The sequence below is a fragment of the Sparus aurata genome, chromosome 12 (genome assembly GCF_900880675.1).
Source record: "Sparus aurata chromosome 12, fSpaAur1.1, whole genome shotgun sequence".
NCBI lineage: Eukaryota > Metazoa > Chordata > Actinopteri > Spariformes > Sparidae > Sparus > Sparus aurata.
This window is the reverse complement of record NC_044198.1, coordinates 8,141,975-8,163,385: the sequence shown is the minus strand read 5'-3', so window position 1 is coordinate 8,163,385 and position 21,411 is coordinate 8,141,975. Positions and strand designations below refer to the sequence as shown.

At 41.6% G+C, this 21,411-nt stretch overlaps 1 protein-coding gene across 2 annotated transcripts; it reads right to left on the bottom strand.

The window, feature by feature from the left end:
• Positions 1–379: 379 nt before the first annotated feature.
• vsig8a (V-set and immunoglobulin domain containing 8a) lies at positions 380–20,055 on the bottom strand. 2 transcript variants are annotated; one of them, XM_030434890.1, is made up of 8 exons: positions 19,972–20,027; positions 19,686–19,817; positions 18,195–18,370; positions 17,424–17,628; positions 11,684–11,836; positions 9,641–9,763; positions 7,594–7,735; positions 380–980 (listed from the first exon to the last, which is right to left on the bottom strand). In XM_030434890.1, the coding sequence occupies exons 2-8, from the start codon at positions 19,777–19,779 to the stop codon at positions 791–793; spliced, it is 1,083 nt and encodes a 360-aa protein (XP_030290750.1). In that variant the 5' UTR covers positions 19,780–19,817; positions 19,972–20,027; the 3' UTR covers positions 380–790. The 2 variants fall into 2 exon arrangements, with proteins under 2 accessions (XP_030290750.1, XP_030290749.1); XM_030434889.1 differs by having other exon boundaries at positions 19,686–20,055.
• Between the last annotated feature and the right edge of the window lie 1,356 nt (positions 20,056–21,411).

Here is a 21,411-nt window from a genome sequence, read left to right as displayed (position 1 = left end):
AGTGGACAAAAACCCATTGCATGTGGCTGTTGATATTTCAACTCCTGTCAATTACATCCTCGAGAAAAGAAAAAAAAAAGTACTTAAACGTGTCCATTTTTTTGAATGGTTGAGTATTTCCAAATGAGGTCTATCATGAAATAAATATTTCTCTTTTGGTTTAAATTTGAGGCTGTGCCTTTTTGAATCTTTATTTGTATTTTGAGTGTTTGACGAGGCTCTGTGGAACTTTGGTTCTGTTGTGGAAACACGTTTTTTGCGTAGGAAAGCTCAACTTTCAAACTTACGTTAGCTACTGTTGCTCTCTGTTTGTGCTAAAATCTGCTCGCCTATTGGCCAATCAAAAAATGATAAACACGTAAAAAAAAATTGCCACAAATTGTAACACAGAGCTCTTTTAATGCCTCATCTGAAGTGATAGAAAATAGCCAAACGTTGACTTCGAACTTTCAGAAAACAGTATATTTCAGTGTGAAAATAAGGACTCCTATAATGAGCTGCCTGTCATGGTGATTTCTGTATTTCTATATTTTGAAGAATCTTTACGAGCATTTACCTGTATTTTCCATGACAACAGACACTGCTTGTAATAACAGAACCTCCTACTTGCCTAAGATCATCTTAAAGTACTTAAAATGAACAATAATCACACTGCACAGCCTTGTAATCAGGTAATTTGACACATGCTTTGTATCTTTTTCAGTTTCAAGTGTCCAAACTGTCATGAATCTTGTCCCCAAACGATGCTATCACAGCTGAAAGTCTCTCAGTTCAGCCCTGTTGGTTTTCGTCAGACTCCATACCCGTATCTGCTGTCGTATTCCACCGGTGGCTTGCTGGACAGAGTGTGTGTGCACCCTCCGTTGAAAGAGCTCACATCAGCCCCACCCACGGGACAGTAAGTAACCTGTGGGTGCTGACTGGCGCTCCGGTTCGTACGGCGACTGGCCGGGCGGCTCTCGGGAGGAGGAGAGTCCTCCCTGTGTGATATCAGAGCAGGACAGGGGGAGAAAACACAAGAAAGTTAAAAGGATTTTACAACCAAGGACATTTTTTGATTTCGGTCATTGAATTCAGGGAATTGGTGTTTAATTTCTTTCACGGTTAAAAAAAAAAAAAAAAAAAGGCTTAGGAGGCAACTGTAGAAGCTGAGTTTAACGGACTGAGCTTTAATAGTCTGAAATCATAACTGTGAGACCCATTTATGGAGCATTGCGGTAGAGCTACATAATGCGTTGTGTGAATGGGATTTTTTATTGAAACTGGCTTAGTTTGTGCTCATTATTGGCTGAGAATAACTTCACGACCAAAGCATTCTTTAGTCAGTAATATGTGTAGTGATCCAGTTCAGGGTAAAGGGTACGTTTTCAAAAAAAGTTTAAAAAAGAAAACAATGACATAAAGAAGTTCAATGATGTGCAGCAAATACTCACTTATAAAACCTGAAAATCTTTGGCAAATTTCTTCCACTGTACAATCGTGAAGCTGCTGCTAACTGAGATAACTGAGAAACACGATTCAGTTCCCTCCTGTGCGTTTTTATCCATGTTTATCACAGTGGATGCAGAGTATTTAGCGAGCAAAACAATGCTGCCCTGTAGGTGAAGAGCTCAGAGCTTTGTTGTCTTTGCTCATTTGGCTCCTCTCAGGGGAGCCTCCTCTCGCTGAGAAGCAGCCTTTCAACTCCTTCTCTTCCTCTGATTCTGAAGGAAAGAACTTGCCGCGGTGTTCGCTTCAACTGACAGGAAGCGTACAGTCCAAACTTTCCCTCGTCAACGTCGGTGCCAACATCGAATCTCAGAAGCTACTTTGCATCCTGCATTTATGTAACTTTGCAGAACCAGCTGGGATCTGCTTCTCTGTCAAACCTGCACATCTGATCGACTTTGGCATTTTCTGTGGAGGCCCGAGACTCAGACTTTGAGCTGGTAAAGAGAATAAATTTGCTTTTGTTAAAGTAAAATGGGGGGAAATGTGCATCAGGTCTTCGGGGCTTCTTGGGTGTGTGTGTGTGTTACCATGCAACACGACAGGGCTGCTGTGAACCTGAAGGCGTATGAACCAGATACAGTAAATAACATTTAAACACCAGTTAATTTAAGGATTTCCACATATGTTTCGTTCTGCAGGTGAAGTTATTTTAACCTTTGCGTGAAATTATCCAGGAAGCAATTATGCAAAGACAATTGACTGCTTTTTCAAGGCTATGGCTTCATGTTCTTACCAATTAATCTTTAGGGAAGAACCATATTTGAAACCCTATTTCTCACTATTTCTGGGAACAACTGTAAAATCTTCCACCACCCCTGTGGTGTGCACTTATTTCAAGCCGCTTCGATGACATTTTCTACATGAATTACTTAAATCTGCTATATACTAAATATTCTTATGTATATCACTTCTTTAAAGCTGCTATGCAATGAATATTTTCATGTTGCTATATTGAATATTTTCAATTGAACAATGGGTCAAGTGTTATAATGTGAAAATTGAAGCTCATAGTGACAAAACCCAGAGATGCAATAATTAAAAGCAGCTGTATAGTGTCTTTCAGCACAGTGTTTTGTTTCAAGATGGAGCTGTTTAATGGAAACGCAATGATACACCCACACTGTGCTGCCCTGTATCATACAGAAAGTACACTGTAAAAAAAGAAAACAAGTTGTTTTGACTTCAACAAAGTCCAGACTGAATGTGAGAAGATAAGTTGAGGTAATTTTGTAACGATTCAAGACAAAGAAAAAAAAATTTTAATCATGGAAAAGGGATATTAATTTAGTTTGAATGACTTATCATTTCAGTTTCTATGGAGTTGAGTTAACAGATCATCCATTGCGCTTGCGATCAGAGCTACTTCGTGCAAGCATTAGTATGAAGATGAAGCAACTTCCAGTCAGTTTGTTCAAAATGTCAAAATAAGAGGTCAATACTGACCTGTGAAAGTCATCAATCATGACCTAAATGTACTGTACAAATGTGAGAAACTATTAAAATGAAGAGTTTTAAATTATCAAGCAATGGATACTGGGAAGTATGCTCATATGCTGATCATGTCTCTTTAATAAGCTGAACTCTGCATGGTGCATTCATCCGAATGACTTGATGGCTTATGTTTATAAGTTCTGAAATAAATACAAACGTAAATACAATGTTTGGTTACATTATCTTGAAATCAAAAACACTAAAACTTTTTACAGTGAAATCTATTTGCTGGTGAACTGGTAGCAGCTAAAGAGCCAAGTATTCCCCCATAGAATGTACGGTGGAAACCAAACTATAGCTAAAAGTACATATATAATGTAAAGAAACCCAATTTCAATGAATCCTAATGTTGCTGCTTATTTACCAGATTTATAAATAAGCAACTGTAAACAAACTGCTTTTCCATTTTTAACTAAAACTACGTTAAGGTGGGTTTAAACATAATCCGACACCCTCTTATCACAAATTTAGATGCTGCACACGTTTCTACTTGGGTTATGGCATCACTGTACACAGAACCATCTGTCCAGCCAGTGGCACAGCTGCTGGTCAGAGCTGGTGCGCATTGTGACATTTGTATAATTAGAAGCGCATCTGTGTATGATAAGCAAAGGAGCGAAAGGGAACGTGGTGGGAGTAAAGATGCTCCAGAGATGACTCTTTACGTTGAGATAAAAGCCGCTCATATTGTATCGATTCATGGGTTTGTCCACATTAATATTCTATCATTAACTATATTTCAAGTTCAACTTTGCCCTCGCAGCTCTTCGTCGTGATGCGGAGTCTGAGTTTTATTTTCCTCGTCGTATCAATGCGTTGCCTTTAGACTCAAAGAATACTGTACTCAAACTGATTTAATCCTCAGTATGACTCATCTCTGAACTTTTCTCGCCCCCCCCCCCTACTCGGGCTGCACTGTTTACTTTTTTTTTGACGGATGGGAGAGGAACCATTGTTATCATGGCTCAAATGATTACTGCTTCGCCGTCTCTCTCCTATGAGCTTTTTTTTTTTTTTTTTTTTTTTCACCGTGATGCCCCGTTCATGTGAAGAGGGTTGAACTCCTGAATGTCACAGATATGGAGAAGGCCCTGTCGGGGTTGTGGCTTGAAGTGCTTCTCTGTCTCTCGTACACAACGCTGTCCTCCCACACTGACACTGCTCCCATTTCAGCCATCTGCTATTAAAGCATGTGGGCTGTTTTCAACTGCATATGAACCGCAACTGTAATATTATTATTTATTTATTCATTGTGGAGGGGGGGACACTTTCTATTTGGAGGAGGAGAAATCCGCTCAGAGGTGTCAGGATGGGAGGTCGGCTGCAGAACATCAGCCCTAGAGGAGCTCTGCGTCCTGCTCACAGATTTACGTCATCAGATGGGGGGGAGGAAAAGGGGCCGAACGAGGACTTTCCTGTAGAAGACACAGTATCCCAAGCTGCGCTTTTAAACGGTTAACCTAGTTTGCATCGTTACGTTCGAGGAGAGAGGCGGCACAACCAATTTAATTTCAGCTCGAACATGTGAAGCGAAAAATTTGAAAATTGGGTTCTCGCACCCTTGTACTGTCGAGGATTGTCCCCGTATCAGATGTCAGTATCCAAATAGTCAGTCCTACTGCATTTCCTTTCATTTCAATAAGCACTTCCAATAGTCTGAATGTGTGATAGGTGCTCTAGGAATAAACACACCTTGAATAAAAAGCCATCAAGAGAATAGCAGATGTTTTTTTGTTTTTTTTTCCACCAGAAACTGACCTTGCCAACAGCTCCCCCGAACAAACAAACTGCAAGTACAACCATACATTAGTTCTGTTTATCTCTCCCAGTTTGTATGAAGAGGCATATCGCATTTAGAGTTGGCCTTGACTAATTTTGATGTGCATCATTTAAGTGGTTTCCTCTTACTTAAAGCTGGGGCATTCGCAGGTCAGAGGACTAACTGTGAAAAAGAAAAAAAAGTCATTCAAACACCAGATTTATGGAACTGTACTGTAAACAAGATTTATCTCCATTCTTTATGCATGATGGTAAGGAACTACCTTCACATTTACCTGTCAAGACATTTAAATGGTAATATGAGGGTGGGAGCGCAGACACACCACAGAGAGGAAACCTGAGCTCCCCTTGAAGAAAAGTGCACAGTGTGTTCTCTCAAAGGAACAATAATTTGTTTACTGGCTTTCTGGAGTCTGATGAGGAGATTGTTAACGCTCTCTCTGTCAGGTATGAAGACACAGCCGAGGTGGAGAGGCCGGGACAATTTCCAGCGGTCTTTGTGGTGACCAAATCTCTTTTCCTAACCCTAACCAGACCACTAGCACAGCGTTGCTACCACATTAAATAGTAAACTGAAGCTGCAACATGAAGACGTGTAAAGGTTCAACATATCCGTAGTTTGCATTGCAACCTGAAGTGACAGACAGTAAAAATCACCTCTGGAGAAATGCATCCTGATGTCATGTTGCAGTGGCCAATCACATAAGCTGGCACGAATGAGCCGAACGCGAGGACTGTTCTTTGCTTGCATGTTTTTACTTCAAGAGAAATGGCATGGCAACATAACAGCTTCTCCACTGTTGTTAAATAGGTGTTCCTATGCATTCCTGCCACCCTCTGCTTCGCGGGAGATAACGTTGACATCTGAATGACACTCCCACATTGCTGCACAACCCTGCAGCCCATCACCATAACTCATCGTTTGGTGTGAATCAGTGACAGACTGGTAATCAGGAATTTTGGCAGAGGCCAGAGGGGCCTCGTGGGTCGTTTGGGCCGGCCGACCAATCAGAGAGCAGCATGATTGTCGCAGCCATGCGGCCCCTTAACTGTAAACGGCGGCCCCAAGATCATTTCTCTCAGCCCCCTTTCAAGCGTCAATAATGCTCTTAGGCTAAGTGACAGCCAAATCTGTCCAATTCCTTCACACCTACCTGAACAGTACTCTGGTCATTAGTCACAAACGTTTACATCAGTCTGCATTGTTTTGTAGGGAAATGTCTTATTCACATGTTCAAAGATGTGCATGGTTTGAAATAGAACAAATCTACCTGCATTTTTTTATTTGATTATATGTTTGCAAAAGGTAAAATGAAGGAATGCCTTCTGGGAATTTCAAGATTGAATCGAGTAGACCGCGTCAGCGTCTGTGTGGTTGTTGGAATTTGGAGATTGGAAGTTGACTGAAATTAAGCTAGCAAAAAAAAATGAACCGAGGCATCAAGCGACACAAGGGGGGAGCGGAGAAAAAGAGAGAGAAATCTAAGACTGTTGGCTGATGGTGAAAAATGCTGCAAACTGACTGATTTGTTCTTGAAATCAAGTGCAGCTTCAGCTAGCACTAGCGCTAATACTGCTAGCACTAGTGTTAGCGACACAGCTGAGCCAGCACGCCAGGGAGAAAGACAGGACAGTGAGGAATATGAGCAAGAGCAGGAACAAAACTAGCAAGAGGAGGATGAATAGGTAGACATGGATAACAAATCTATGGAACTAACCAACACAGAACAACAAGCCTGCTGTGGGTCTGCATGTGGATTAGCAGAAGAACTGTTTTTATTATGGAGCGGCCGGCTCTGATGATTTATTAATATTTTTTTTGTGCATCAGGGTTGTGCATTGATATGTCCATGTTTTGGTGCAGTTGTTTATAGCATGGGAGTCTGTGTTCACCATCACTCGGGCTATCAAAAGTGTGTGTTCTTTCCGTGCATCAAAAGTTCCATCTGCGAGTTGAGTCCCCCCCGCTGGTGGGTGGAAATGCCAGGGCCGTTTTTTGTTCCCAGTCCGTCACTGGTCTGAATGAAGCCTGAAGCAGACTGTAAATAGCTTTTAGAGACAGATTCTGTTATCAGTTCTGAAATGCCACTCTCCATTGTTTTTCCAGGATTTAATAAACTGCTTATTAATACTGTAGGTTTAAGACAAGAATAACTAGGAGTGTTTGTTGACAGTAGAGAGTCTCTCATGTTTCCAAGTCTGAAGAAGAGACGGAGAAGATCAACAACGTGAACGAGATGGCAACTTTTAATGAATCCCACTCACATCAGGCACTCAGATGAGGCATACATTTGGCGGATAACTGATGTTATTTATAGTGTTGGCAGTTAAGTCTGCTACTATATACCTGTGGAGGATGTGTTTGTTTCTGCACTCAGAGCACGCATTAACCTTGGATTTCAAAAAGGGTTTCATTAAAATTGTTCTGCCCAATTCACAGCTTCAGACGAGGCAAACTTCTTTTTCTCCCTCTGTATTTTTAATACATTTATGTTCCTACCCTGGTTTTTTCAATCCTGGGATTTTGTTTCTCTTCTTACCTGACCAGCTTTGATGTGTGTTGTGTTGTATCTTGTATCACACATTTAAAGTCACCTCGTCGTCTTATAAAGTGTGGTTCTCGATGTTTGTTCTAGCCTGTTTTGGGTTGTTAAGCCAAAAGCATTTTTTTAATATTTCTAATTTATGCAGATCTAAAAATCACACAGAATTATGTTTAATCCAGAACGTGCATTCCCTTCAACCAGACAGAAGCTTCTTCCTCATTGGACGTTTTTTCGTTATAAATGATCACTAGAAGACACCTTTCCAGGCTGCAGTGCTGCACAGTACCTGATATCATTGGAGAACTCCTTCTCATGGCGGCGTAGGTTGCCCAACTTCCAGTAGAGGAGCGCGATGAAGACCAGCAGGACGAAGATGAGGAGCAGAGAACCCACGGTGACGCCGACGATCACCGCGGCTCTGTTCGGAGCTGCAAAGTCGGTGAGGAGAGCGAGGAATTACTCTCTCAGGGGTTTGTGGCACAAAAGAATAAAGTGTGAAAAAAACATAGTACGGTACTGTTCTTATCCTCTGGAGTGGAGGGTTCTAGCTTTTTTGGCTTGTAGTCCTGTCTGCTCACAGGGTGACACCTCAATGAAATTAAAAATTACATATTGAGTAATTGTCTGTTTACAACAAATGAATTCTATTAAACAAGAAAACCCCTTATGTAAGAGAATAGTTCAACATTCGGGGAAAGATGCTACTCTGATTTTTTCCCCCTGAGAGTTAGATAAGAAGATCAATGCCACTGTCATCTGTATGCCGTATATGAAGCTACTGCTAGCAGCAAGTAAGCGTAGTTTATCAAAGGGAAGTGAAGATTTGATCATTCAGTGATGTTAAGACGGTTCACTTTAGCCTGTATGAGAATTGTCTGAACAAAAAATATGGTGATCATTCAGCCCAGTCGCCAAAATAAAATGTTGCCAGTAAACGGTTCTACAAACCACAGATATGTTCACTCTTGAAGGTGTTATGCGCACCATATTACCATTTCTACAATACGTGTCACATTGCACTCACATTTACATTTCATAGACCTGACTGAAGGCCGCCGAGCCCATGACTGCAGATCAGGACTGCATTTCAACATTGTGTGAAACCACTGGATGTTTATAAGGAGACCTTGGAACTGTCACGCTAGAGGTAGACACAAAGTAACATAAGGGAACCACGACAGGATCAGGAAAACGGAACGGATCACAGCTAATAACACAACTGGACCAAAATACAATCTGCTATGTTTGTGATGAAATGTTTTCAACAGGACCTCGGGACTTGTCCACTCCACCAGTGGTGACCAAAGCAGGTATTTCAAGCAAAAACATAATCTTCTCCTAATCATGACCAAATGTGTTTGTGCCTAAACCTAACCACAGCATAAGCACAACGTTGTTAACATAAAAACAATAAAAATATTGAAGAAGTGCAGTGTCAGAGCTCATACGACTCGGTAAGGACACTCCCACACAGGGTTTAAAAGCCTGTACGCTTGTTTTTTTTTGGTGGGGGTTAAAACCTTAATCCAGTTCCATAATGTCTTGGAAATCCTTTTCAAACCACAAGCCTCTGAGATGGGACATATGCTTAAGGACGGCACCCTGCACTTTTAAGTGGAAATGAATGATTCCCTGCCCAAAGCTAAAATATCTGAGCACTAAGACTGGAAGTTATGGACCCGACGTGATGTATTCTCAGGGTCTGCTCCAGAGATCATGAGGCACACAAAGACAAACTCATTTTATGGATCCACAGAACGGAGAGCGCTTGTTGGAGCCTCAACCCAGACATGATTTATTCCATGCTGAATCATTGACTACTCCATACTTAGCACTTCGAGCAGTCACCAGATTGATTCCCTGCGAGCCAGCTCTGGTATTTGTCTGCTCCGTCTGTTCAGAGCTGTTCAGAGGTTCTTTTAATGTGTCCACTTTTTTTCCCGTTGCTGCCATTTTCTTTCTTGTTTCATTTGCACTTATATAAAGCGAGGAACTATCGACATACAAGGCGGCAGTGGAATCATTTAAGCATCACTCGTGTGCCTTAGCGACACGACGGCGGGAAAAAGGTTCTGCCTTCCGCGAACAAAGACATGCTTGCCATCCGCTGTCGTCATTAGACAACATAATTAAGGATAACACGTCGATGTTTCAAAGGCCCTTGCAGAAAGCCCTGCGCGTGAGAATTGGAGCAATGGGGAGATTGTGGCGCAACTACAAAGACAGGCGACTTGAGAGGATAGAGGAATCTAGGTCTTTCATGATCACATGTGCGTGTCATGTGTGGATGTACGTGGACAGGAACGGCGCGTGCGAGCGATGCATTCCCTTACGTTTGTTCGCTTTCAGGTTGATCCTGCAGTGCTCGGCTCCCACAGCATTGTTCACCTCGCAGAAGTAGATCCCTGCAGCGCTCTGCGAGTGGTTGCTGATTTTCAGCTCCCCAGTCACACTGTCTGAGAGAACACACAACGGCAAACACAAATGAACACATGTACAGTACATGTGCCGTGCATACAGTATAAGAGGGTGGAATAAATAGGGGGATTCTAGGAGTAGGAGTAGAAGCAGAATAGTTAAAGCGACGTATACTTTTTCGCAAACGGAGAAGACCCGGGAACAGATTTTGCATGCAGGCAAAATTGGTTGTGTATCCGGCTTCAAGAGGACCCAGATCAATGGAGTTTAGAGTAAACAACGTGTAGAACGTTTCAGTGAATGTTTTGTGTTGAAAAGTCAGCGAGAAGAAAATAGGGAGGAAATGCAAATGACTGCTCATTATGCGTCAGAGCCCCTATAAGACGGTAAACTGTTGAACTTGAGAGTGTCTTGCCGAGGCTCTCATTATTTCTTCAAAAAGTTTTCACCTGGGTTTTTTTTTTGTCATTTTCATATATTGTAAATATCCGATACGTGCCTGAAATCCTTTATCTTGACGGAAGAAGGAAAAGCAAGACTGCAAAAACTAAACATTTTTTTGAGTTTGTCAGATTTCTGGTCAAAACGACACAAATGAAATTAACATTCTCCAATTTCACAGAACGTTACATTCCAGTGAGGTATAGACCGAATCACTGTGAAGTTACAACAACAACAGCAACAATCACGTCTCGGTAAACAACTGCCGATTGATTTGCTTTGCGCAGATGTCAATTTGGCAAACTTGTTTATTGCTGTAGACATTTGCAGAAACTTTGACGTTCGCTGTAACCTTGAAAGATAAAACTCCTCCTGAACAGACTGAACGGATGAACAGAACTGAACCGCGATGGAGGATGGGACCCGGCCAAGAATAGAGCCCATTAACTTGCAGGTTCGGGAACTTTTGCTCACTTTCTTTAACGTCGCAAGATGGGGTGTTTTTCTACATCGGCGGAATACTGATTGGATCTCGATGACAAAAGATCAGGCACAAGGATTTAGATTTAGAGTGATACAGGGCTATCAATTTTGATATTGGATTGGGCTTGATTGAATTAAAGGGAACTGTTGGGCCTCTGCGGAGGTATGTACTATACTGAGTGCCATTCTAGTTTTATGATCTGTGTTGCTTTGCTAGCGTTTTTAATATGTACACAACAGCGGCATTTTAGACTTCCTGCTACATTTTCAGTCTGTGGCCCAAAAAAGGTAACGTCGAGGTGCGATGTGTTAGAATTGGGAGCTCTGGGACCAGGGGAGTGTTGGTGTTGACCTGGCAAAGGAGCTTCGGACCGGGATGGACGGTGGCTAGCTGGTTAGCGTGCTAGCTTCAGTAGATATCTCTGCAGCACAATACATAGATATCATAATGTCAAAACTGTTGATACTTTTGGTGACATTTTGGTTAACTGAAGGTCTTACACATTGCCCCTTGAAGTAAATAAGCAAAATGTGTTATTTTTAAAATACGAAAAAGCATCAAACGTGCATTTTGAGATGAATTAGATGTATACACTTTGAAATGACATCATGAGAAAGGAACAGTTCAATTGTTTGTAAGGCATTGCGTGACACAGACACAGCAAACATCGGGATCGGCTCTGCAGGGACTCGTTTTACGACAGATTTCCACTTGTTCTTTTACTAGTTTTACTCGTTGCAAGCCAGAAACAGCTTGTATTCGTTATTTTTTGAAGTCGCATTTGCTTCCTGTAAACATCATGAGCATGTACTGTAAATTCAACAAATTAAAAAAAAAAAAAAAAAAGGGTTTCCATTGTGTTTTGCTCCCACGGAATGAAATACTCAAGCACCATCTGTCCCCGGCCCCCACACCAACAAACACACACAGTGCACACACACACACACACACACACACACACACACACACACACACACACACACTTGTCTTTGACGTGCAGTAGCATCATGACGTCAGCAGAGGTCACGCTTACCCTGTGTGGCTGCAGCAGGCATGGGGCCTCCGCTCTCCCTCCTCCACGTGTAGACTAAGGGAGTGGAGCCTCTTGCAGACTTGCAGTGCAGCGTCGCAGCCTCGCCGACCAGCTCGCCCCCCTCCACCCAGCATTTAGGCACGGACGGCTTCGCTGAAATCACACAACAAATGGATCATTTCACGCTGCCATCGCCAGTCCATTTCTTGGGGGAAACAGTACAGCTTTATAGCTCCGGGGAAAAGAACAGGGCGGAAAGCATTTGGATTGTTTGGGCTGTAATGACACTGATTGACGCCATATAGACGGGTCAATGTGATGCATTTTATCACTCAGATAGAGCCACAGAAACAGACGCCCAGTCTTTGTGGAACGCAAGCTTGAGATAATGCAGGAAGGAGGGGTACTTTTCTGTTTTGAAATATCCAAATGAGGACAGAAATTGGGGAGAATTAAGGTGAGATCGATTACATTACATGGATGCTTGTGAAGAAAAGACCTGAAGGGTTGTTAACAGCACGACATTTCACAAGTGTGAAATACTAATACTATCCCTCCATTCATCCATGTTCCACTCATCCTGCACTGGATCATACAAAGAACATCATGTCCACTGAATGAGTGGCTTACTCTCATTTTATCTGTATTCCCATTAGTATGAAAATGGCTTCAGACTTTCATTTGATGTGTGAGGCCTATTTTATTGATGTTTACTTCACAAACTGCTAGTTTTCAACAGGGAAGTTGACTCCATGCAGTTTTGATAGCCAGCTGAGTGCGAGAGTGAAGACCTGAGAAATACTGAAGACACAACAAAGTCAGTTAAAACTGCCCCAAGGATGATGTGGAATAAACACAGCTATCGATCGAAATCCGTTTCTTGTCTGAAGTGAAGTCTGACCTCCGAGCCTCAAACACCTGGGGCATTTGTTGCATTAGGATGATGACATGTAGGTGGTCTGCTTTGAGGGTGTTACTTTGGGCCGCACAGACAATTTTAAAGCTAAATTAAATCTGGTGTATTATGGTAAATGATAATGAATGACAAAAACTCTTTCCTCCTACAGGGACAATGGTTGCCCATGGATAAACTTTGCAAAAAATTTAATGTTGAAGGCTGTGACACATAAAATTATACTTGAAAAAAACAAAGTCTGACTGATTCTGTAGTCCATCTTTTTGATTTAAATTCTACAAAGCTCCTGAATGAGTTTCTTTCTTTTTTTAAAAACTGGGACAAATATTCTGCTAAGTCATAAAACAGAGTATGGCCTCCCATTTTTCAAATCAAGGTAAATACATCTGCTAATGATGTGACCTCCTCCTCTACTCAACTTACGAGCACACTCTTCAGACTTGGATCAACGTACTTCAAAAGGAATTCCAGTAATTTTATACCTCAGCCTTCTTTCTTCTTCTTTCTTCTTCTACTTCCTCTTTTTTTTTACATGTTTTTCAGTGTCAATGATTCATACTTTTTAGAATCAGTACAGTCGATTGCTACGATGACTGCAGTGTGATCATTTGGGGCAACTGTGACAGTCAAAGTTACATCCACTTACAGTGCTCGTCTTTGCCAAAGACTGGCTGAGATTGTTAATCTAAGTGTCCAACACTTACAGAACTAGACCTTTTGTGAGATCCTTTTTGTAACCAGAAGGACGAGCTTTGCTCTGGGAGAAGTCTTGCTCTGAAATATCCCCAGGTGAGTTGTGACAGTTGCTGCCTCATTTAAACACTGACTCCAATTCTTTTTTTTTAAGAGCGAGAGTCTTCCTCTAACAGGAATTGTATCTGTGATTTTGTCTGACACTTAGCGTAACAACCTCAGATCGTCACTGGCAAAAACAAGCACTTTTAATGGCAGTAACCTCGATAGTCGGAGTTGCCTCAAAAGATTATGTTGCAGCCAGAAGTGATCGATGGACCGATTCCTAAACTTTTGGTAAGTAAAAATCATTTACACACCAGAGAAGCAGATGCAAGGCCCAGGTTTTAAAGTACCGAAATTCCCCTTTGTGACTGAATAAACTGACAGATGGCTTTTCGTCATTGTCATTTCAAATTGCAGTCGCCTTTCAATCTCTCCTCAGCTGCTCAATCTGTATCTGTCACCTCGTCATCCAACTTTCCGAAAGCCTCTTCCTTCAGCTAATTGTTTTAAGTTCCAGTGATCGAAATTCTGACAGCCTTCTCTATCAAGGCAGCTATATCTGTTGCTGCATCAGTAGATAAATCAAATGATGTGCTGATGAAGGGCAAAGTGTTGAAAGCTTCAGAAAAAGGGGACATTTGGTTAAGATTGTTTGGTCAAACTGTAAATGAAAGTGTAGAAAGGTTCAAATCAAAGTCAGCCTGGATTCGGGAGCATTCAGGAGAATTCCTGGGGGGCTGGCAAGCCAGTTGCCCTGGAGTGACACTCCAGGCAAGTGCTGGATTAAAAATAGGTAAATCAGAGAGAAAACAACAGAGGGCCTGATGTAATGAGCTCGTTCTCTCATCACACATGATTGGTTGCATGCATGCCCACATCAACACGATGCTCAGTCAGTGCGTGGATTGCAACTGACCGCAGTGAGAACATCGACAGCACATAAGAGAGAGAGAGAGCGAATGAGAGAAAAGACAGAGCCAGGGGGAAAAGCATGAAGGGAACAAAAGCCGGGGAGGAAAGTGCATCTAAATGCTTTAAAATTACAGAAATTAAGAGCAGCAGACACGGCTGGTGTTACTAGAAGAGGAAACAGGTGCACTCCACATGAGCACAAGAATCATAGAAATATAATGAACATTATTAGCACTGCCAAAAACTGAGGACATTTTTCAAACTAAAAACTTTTTTATCAACAGTTAACTTGAAGGAAACCTATTATGTGTTTTTGTTTTTTCCCCCTTTAGGGTTCCTATGGCATGGAAGAGGTCTTGAAAGTTAAAAAGGTCAAAGTCTTTCCCACAGCAAAAAACTGCTCCCGATACGCCTCATCAGTGGTCCTACCATTAATTCCGTGACTTTGTGACATCACACAACATCACTGTGTCAAACATTTGACTTTTTGATTTTTACCTATCGGCTTGTTTGGCATGTAAGAGTTTTATTCAGCACAGCTGCTCTGCTGTTGTTAGTGGTGCTGGCTCAGGCTTGTGTGAGCTGACTAGTCGGAGGAGACTGGCTATTGGGGAGGGGGGGCCTTAAAGAAACAGGAGCTAAAACCGAGCGTTTCAGATGGAGGGAAAACACAGTGCTGCAGCAACAGACAGCATGAGAGAACTGATGCATTTTCAAGGATTAAAGCGTGCAAACCTATTCTAGTAGTAACCCAAAATAAAATGATGAACCTGACAAGGAGCACAATATGTCTCCCTTTAAATAGAGGCAGTTGCCACTTGTTGCCATGGCAACGGAAAAGATCACGTAACGTTATGGGCTGATGGAATGTCAATACTGAGTGCAGAATAAGGCTACGCTGTAAATCCAGATAATATCCCTTGTATTCAGCAGGCATGATTTTAGTAGCTAGTACACCTAAGGAATACCTTTTGATATATAAGAATGACTAAATCTTTGGGATAATTTGGGGATACTGTGGCCTGATACAATTATGTGATTGTTGCCATATCCAACTGGCTATGGCTAATTTCTTTCTTTCTTTTTTGATATCTGACGTTATCATAGGAGCTGAACTAAAAAACTACAAAGAGGTCATTTGAATTTGTATAAGTAGGCCCCACATGTTTTGTAATCAAATTTTAAGGTCATCAGTATCCATGTTACCATCAATATTCATTTTCCTAAGCTGATGATACAGTTGTGCAGCGCGTACTTGGTGCCGCTGTTTACATAGTTATTGTTATTGCCTAGTAATTGATCTTGGTGGGGGACTGCCCTGCCAAAGAATTACCGCAGCGCTCTTCCTGCACAAGTTAAATAGAGTAAAGGGTATATTTTGCTCATATACAGTCAAACAGAGTTGTTGTCATCAACTTTATGCGGTCTAAATGCATTTATATTCTCTGCCTGTATTATCATCCCAGCCCCCCTTTGGTTTTGTGCGCTGTGTTTTTGCTCCAAGAAGAAAAATCCATGTTCTCTCATAGCAAGGTAATTTAATTTTATTCATATTGAAGGGTAAAGCAGTGGAGAAAATTGTGCAAATTGACCAGAATTTGGGAAGCAATTTGTCACTGAATAAAAAATATTGCTTTAACAGAACAAATGCCTGACTGGTAAAATCCTGTTATAGCAGCGGACACCAAGAGGGCTTCTGTCTTAGCTCTCACTGAGACCTTTAAAGGTCCAATTTTAAAAGAAAGTTGATTGTTGAGTCTGACTCCAAACTCATCAAATACTGTTGCTTTGGGGACCCCGCAGCATCAGTATTTGATGAGTTGATGATCAAAAAATTAAGAATTAAAAAAAAATCTTACAAAAGTGACAAACTAATCAGCAATGGTAAAAAAAAAATAAATCCTTCCCTTACTGTAACTTTTTGGAGTTTGTTTGACTTGTACTTCTGTTTCCAAGTATTGCACTTCGCTCGGCCCACATTTTAAGTCACAAGAGTTACAAAGTGACAAAAAAGTCACATGAAAATTCATGATATACCATGTGAGAGTGGAACTAAAGAGAATCACCAAATCAGCAGATGTAGCACAGAGGAAGCTGCTGGTTTGCTTTTCTGTGCCGAACAGAGCTGAATGATCATTCAGCTCTAAAGTTTTCAAAAAGTTTGAGGAGCGCAGTAGGACAAGAGAGGTTGAGAGAGTTTATATCATGCATTGGAGTGTGAATGAAGTGAGAGAGCGGAGAAGCTGAACCGAGCAGATCATTGAGGACTTTTGCAGTGCACAAGACCTGAGGCGCCAACAGGTGAGTACGATACCCTCAGTGACAGATGTAACTCACACTCTGGAGGAGAACATCAACAACCACTTTTGTTGCCTAGCAACAATGAGTTATGTACGTGTGTGTCTAGTCTACGCAGTGAAGTCCAGTGTGTGCGGGCTGTCTTTTTGCTTTAATGAGCGTGTTTGTGCTGTAGCTGCTGAGTTTATATTGCTTATTACATCTGTGTGTGGTCTGCCTTGGTTGATGCTTTATTCTGCTTTCAAAGTGGCAGATTATTTCATTTATGTAGCCTTAGCATCATCAGTCTTTATTTTTGATTGTTGTCATTTTGCTTAATTGTCTGAGTTTGGTGTCTACTCTACTGAATTAATTCTAGTGAGGCTACACTGAAGAAGGCAGCTGTATAACTGATAATGAGCTGTGTGCAAAGGCTGCAAAGTACTGTTCAAAAGAAAAAGGAGTTTATTGTTAATTTAGACATAATGGCTCTGTTATGTTGCCTCAGTCTATTCTACAATGACCTTGTAGCCTAAGGTGAAGGTGTTCCTTTTTTTTTTTTTAGAAGTTCATATAACGTTATCATCATCGTTACCCCACTTCACCCCTTTTGAATATTTAAGAATAAGATGATGTATTTTAACTGACAAACCTTACTTTTTGTAGTAGTCTCAAAAGATAAGAGCACGTCATGTGCCTTCAAATTAGTCTCGTGGCACTGTATAACGCATACCAACATTTGACAAGGAATTGTGAAATATACCGCAAGGGGTAAAAGTGAATACATGTAGGTCCCTTCTCTTTAACTGCACCGTAGTCTTCAAAGGTGACAGGTATAAATAATGTAGCCAGGTGACATGTGCCAACCCCAGGATGCAACCCAGTGCCCTGTCTTACCCATTACCACCAGCGTCACCTTGCGCATGTCCACTCCAGGTGATTTCTTCACCTTGCACTGGTAGGTAGCGCTTTGGGAGGGTGACAGCCGAGAGATGGAGAGCGAGGCGTCACCCATTGAGGGGTCACGGGCAGCAAAGTTGAGTCCTGTTGCAAGAGCGTGGTCGCCATGGGTATATTTAGTGCCGCTGGTGTAAGATATGAGCTGATGGAAAACAGGACACACAACAAAGAGTAAACAAATTACTCTGAAATGCACTTTTAATTGATGTCAACCAATTAAACATGCATTAAGTTTATATATATTCAGAATTCACCGAGAGTTGGATTGTTTACCCACTAATAGGGGAATGTGTCTTTCAGACTGTCATTAGACAAGTTAGTTAACATATGGTGTGCTTATGTTTATCTGTTTTCAATATCAGATTTAAATAAAGGCAAAAATAAAGAAATAAAACACACACGACAGACTAATCTTAACCCCAAAATTGTAACCCACATGGTGTAAAAATGTAAAAGTGTTTCATGTAGAAATTTCCATTCATGTATGAAAAGAGCCAAATATATGAGAACATGTTGTAGAAGTGGAATTCACATGTAAAAAAAAAAAAAAGGGCGGACTTCTATGTTTTGATTTAACGTTCGACATTATGACATTTTCACATGTGAAATTTTAGCAAAGGGATTTTGTTGCATACATCAACCACTCCCCATCAGACCTTACATACACACTTATAGTATAACATGCACCACTCCCACCCTGCTCCTTACCATCAGATCTTTCTGCGTGGTGTCCGGACTGACCACGGACCATTCGATGTCGAGTTCTCCAGAGTCGAAAGGGCTTGGTGTGTAGCTGCAGCCCAGAGTCACACTCTCTCCCTCGGCCTTCTGGATGGTCTGCGGGCCCGTGGACGTCACCTGCATCCCTTGTGTACCTTTCAATTCTAAAGAAATTGATCAATCAATTAATCGCAGACACACTGCTCACTGATAGATATTATGTATTCGAATTCTTGCATAGTCACTGAGCCACATAATTTCCTTGCAGACATTTTGGTGGATTTAACTCTTCTTTTTCACAAATGAGGTCTAGGTAAGAGCAAGAAAACATAATAGTTGAAATCAAATGCTGCACAGAAAATATGAAAATGACATGCTAGAACTACTTTAAGAGCTTTGAGATATAACAGTTGAAATAAAAAAGTGAAACAATGGAGAACTATAGGCATATGACTCTTGCAAAATTAATTTCACTCAGCTTTTTAATGGCTCTTTCACTAGGCATTCGCAGTACCTCTTTTCTCAAGAGAAAATAGCTTTAGTAGTTTGCAAACATTCTGGAGTAGCTCCATGAGGGAAGAAGAGGGCTGATTTACCTCATTCTATTTGAACTATGGACACACATTCAAAGTCTTCATTTATTTCAAAAACAGAGGTTGCAACCAATGACGTATCCCTCTCCTCACAGTCTCCTGTGTTGGCATGCAAAAAGGCCCTCCTTAGAGCCAGTGTTTGGTTCGTCTGTTCCGTCTTGCTGCTGTGCAAGCATGGCTGTGGAACATAGTGGACCAAAGGTCTCCCTTTGAGCCCCTTGGTGTCGAAACCTTACCAAGTAGTTATTGTACCAAGACCAAACCAATCCATGGCTGTTTCACAACATTCACAACAGCCCAGAATTCACAATATGTAAATTTTTTATGTTTTGAAAGTCTGACCAGACCATGCATACTTAGTATTGTTTACTTGACAGGGAAGCGCTGTGTGTCTAAAACTGATGCTAGAGGGATAGGAAGAGCCTCATACTTTGGTGAGTTGGCATGCCGTTATTTGATGAGTTGGGAGTGAGAACACATTGTCTGCAGATTTAAAGGCTCAGTCTGAAGTATTAAACACACACAATGATTCCCAGTTTAACATAATTATGAATATCATATTCCATTTCTGCCTCAAAAACCTACACATTGGACCTTTAAGAGCCCCACCCTAAAGGGAAAAAAAACCTCATATGAACTCAATCCCCTGGGATTCAACAGATGTCTGGAGTCCCCGTAACCTGGTTGGACCAGCAGCGATCACCCCGGTAACACAGGGAAGCTTACACCTCTGAGGCCTACAGCTCGGCGAGAAGAGACACGGATGTCTCAGTGATCATACAATAACGTCGTAACATACACAGTAAACAGTGTAGGGATAACATGGCCCACTCTTCCTGTATGTGTACGCTTGTGTTTTATATTGCCTGAGTGTATGTGTTCATACCTGGGCTCAAGAGACCTGCAGTGCATAACAAGAGGACGGAAACCCAGGGTGGGCTGCAGAGGGGGGACGCTGACCTGCAGCCTCGTCTGAACATAGTTGTCCTGGTTCGAATCAGGCAGAGCGACTGAAATTCTAACAAGCAGACAGTACAGTTTGTTTACAAGTATAAAACCAATTGGCATTTGAAATTGTTCATCCATAAAGGACTGTGCTCTTCGAGAAAAGCAATTAAGAGAGAAGAGAGAAATCAGAAAGCATTCGAAGTAGAGGTTTGTATTGATATTACCTGCAGATATCCAAACGTCTGGTAGTGGAATACAAAGAATCAAGCAGTGTGCTGCCTGGAGCTGTTGCCTTCCAGGGAGCTCCTCCTTTACTCCCTCCTCCCCCCCCCCCCCCAATCACCACAAAAGCCCTCTGATTGGATGGCTGCTCCACCTGTTTTACCTGTTTGCCAGCAGGTTTCCTCGGAACTGCAATACAGCTGCTGAAAAATCGATCACAACCACCTCGCCAAGGGTAACAAAATAATGGGAAGTAACACTTTAATCAAATTAGACAAACCAGTGAAAGTGTGCTTGAGCGCCAAATCCCTCTGGCCTCGGTAGACGAGGGATTTGAGTGGTTTCATGGGAAATGAACCATACTGAGACCGACACATCCGCAACACAATGCCGCTCTGTCTGTAGTCGATGATGATTTGCCAGCGCTTCTGTGTGACGTTAGCTCACACAAGCGTTGGAACATTTGGAACATTTCATTTAAGTGGCCAAAAACTAACAACAGTAAAAAAAAAAAAAACAACAAACAAAAAAAAACCCTTGAAACTTATAAAATTTGAAAATAAAGAGTGGGTTATCTTCCTCAACTGACACAAGGAACACTCACAGCTATCGCACACCCCCTCTGATTTGTTGCATACACAAAGCGCCGCACACAAACTTGAACACCTCTCAGTTGTTAGTTGCCCCTGCTTTCAAATAATAAGGAAGACACAAAGACGTCTCAAGTGACTCGAAACCGGTTGTTCAGCCAAAAGCCCGAGCCAGCGAGCTTTGTATACATTACCAGGATGTAATAAAAAAGAAAAAAAAAAACTACAAAGCTTTTCTCAGTGCCAAATCTGGAGGGAGACAGCTTTTATAAATAAGTAACAGTGGGGTGTTCTCCAGTAGAACCATGCAGAAAAATGGATTAGTCATAAAGGATAAAGAGCTTTATCTCCAGTTGTATAAAAAGTATGGAACACTTCTTTTCAATCTTTATGCGAATTCACCACATTTATTTCACAAGCTTTGGGCGATGTCTTTGAAAAACATTTTTATTTATAGCCACCAGCTGCTTAAGTGGAGTTGTCGGAGACGGAGCCAGACCCATCGAAAACACCAGCTCAACTCCTCTCTGACCTCGCACGCCCACTCAAAAGAAATCACTCAAAATATGAGCGGCTCAAAACAAAAACTGCAAAGAAAGTGCTATTGAAAGGAATGAGGTGGATTCTGATCACTTTTCTATGATGACTTTATTATGGAGAGGAAAGAACTGTCTGACTTACCAGTTCAGGACTTCCTCCGGTACTTTACATTAACATACCTGCCAACACTCAGGAAGCCTCCCTCCTGTTAACCTTTTCTCCCGCAGTGCTCCTGATTGGTAACTCTCCTCATGCTAATCTCCCCGTGTCATAGTGATACAAATCAAACGGGTGTTTCTCAGTTTCTGTGTG

Excerpts from the sequence above, each read along its gene's own strand:
- vsig8a (XM_030434889.1), bottom strand. The coding sequence starts at position 19,779 with ATGTTCAGACGAGGCTGCAGGTCAGCGTCCCCCCTCTGCAGCCCACCC. Across the intron at positions 11,837-17,423 it reads GGTGACGCTGGTGGTAATGG|CGAAGCCGTCCGTGCCTAAA; the intron begins GTAAGACAGGGC and ends GTGTGATTTCAG. Across the intron at positions 9,764-11,683 it reads GCCTGCTGCAGCCACACAGG|ACAGTGTGACTGGGGAGCTG; the intron begins GTAAGCGTGACC and ends GTGTTCTCTCAG.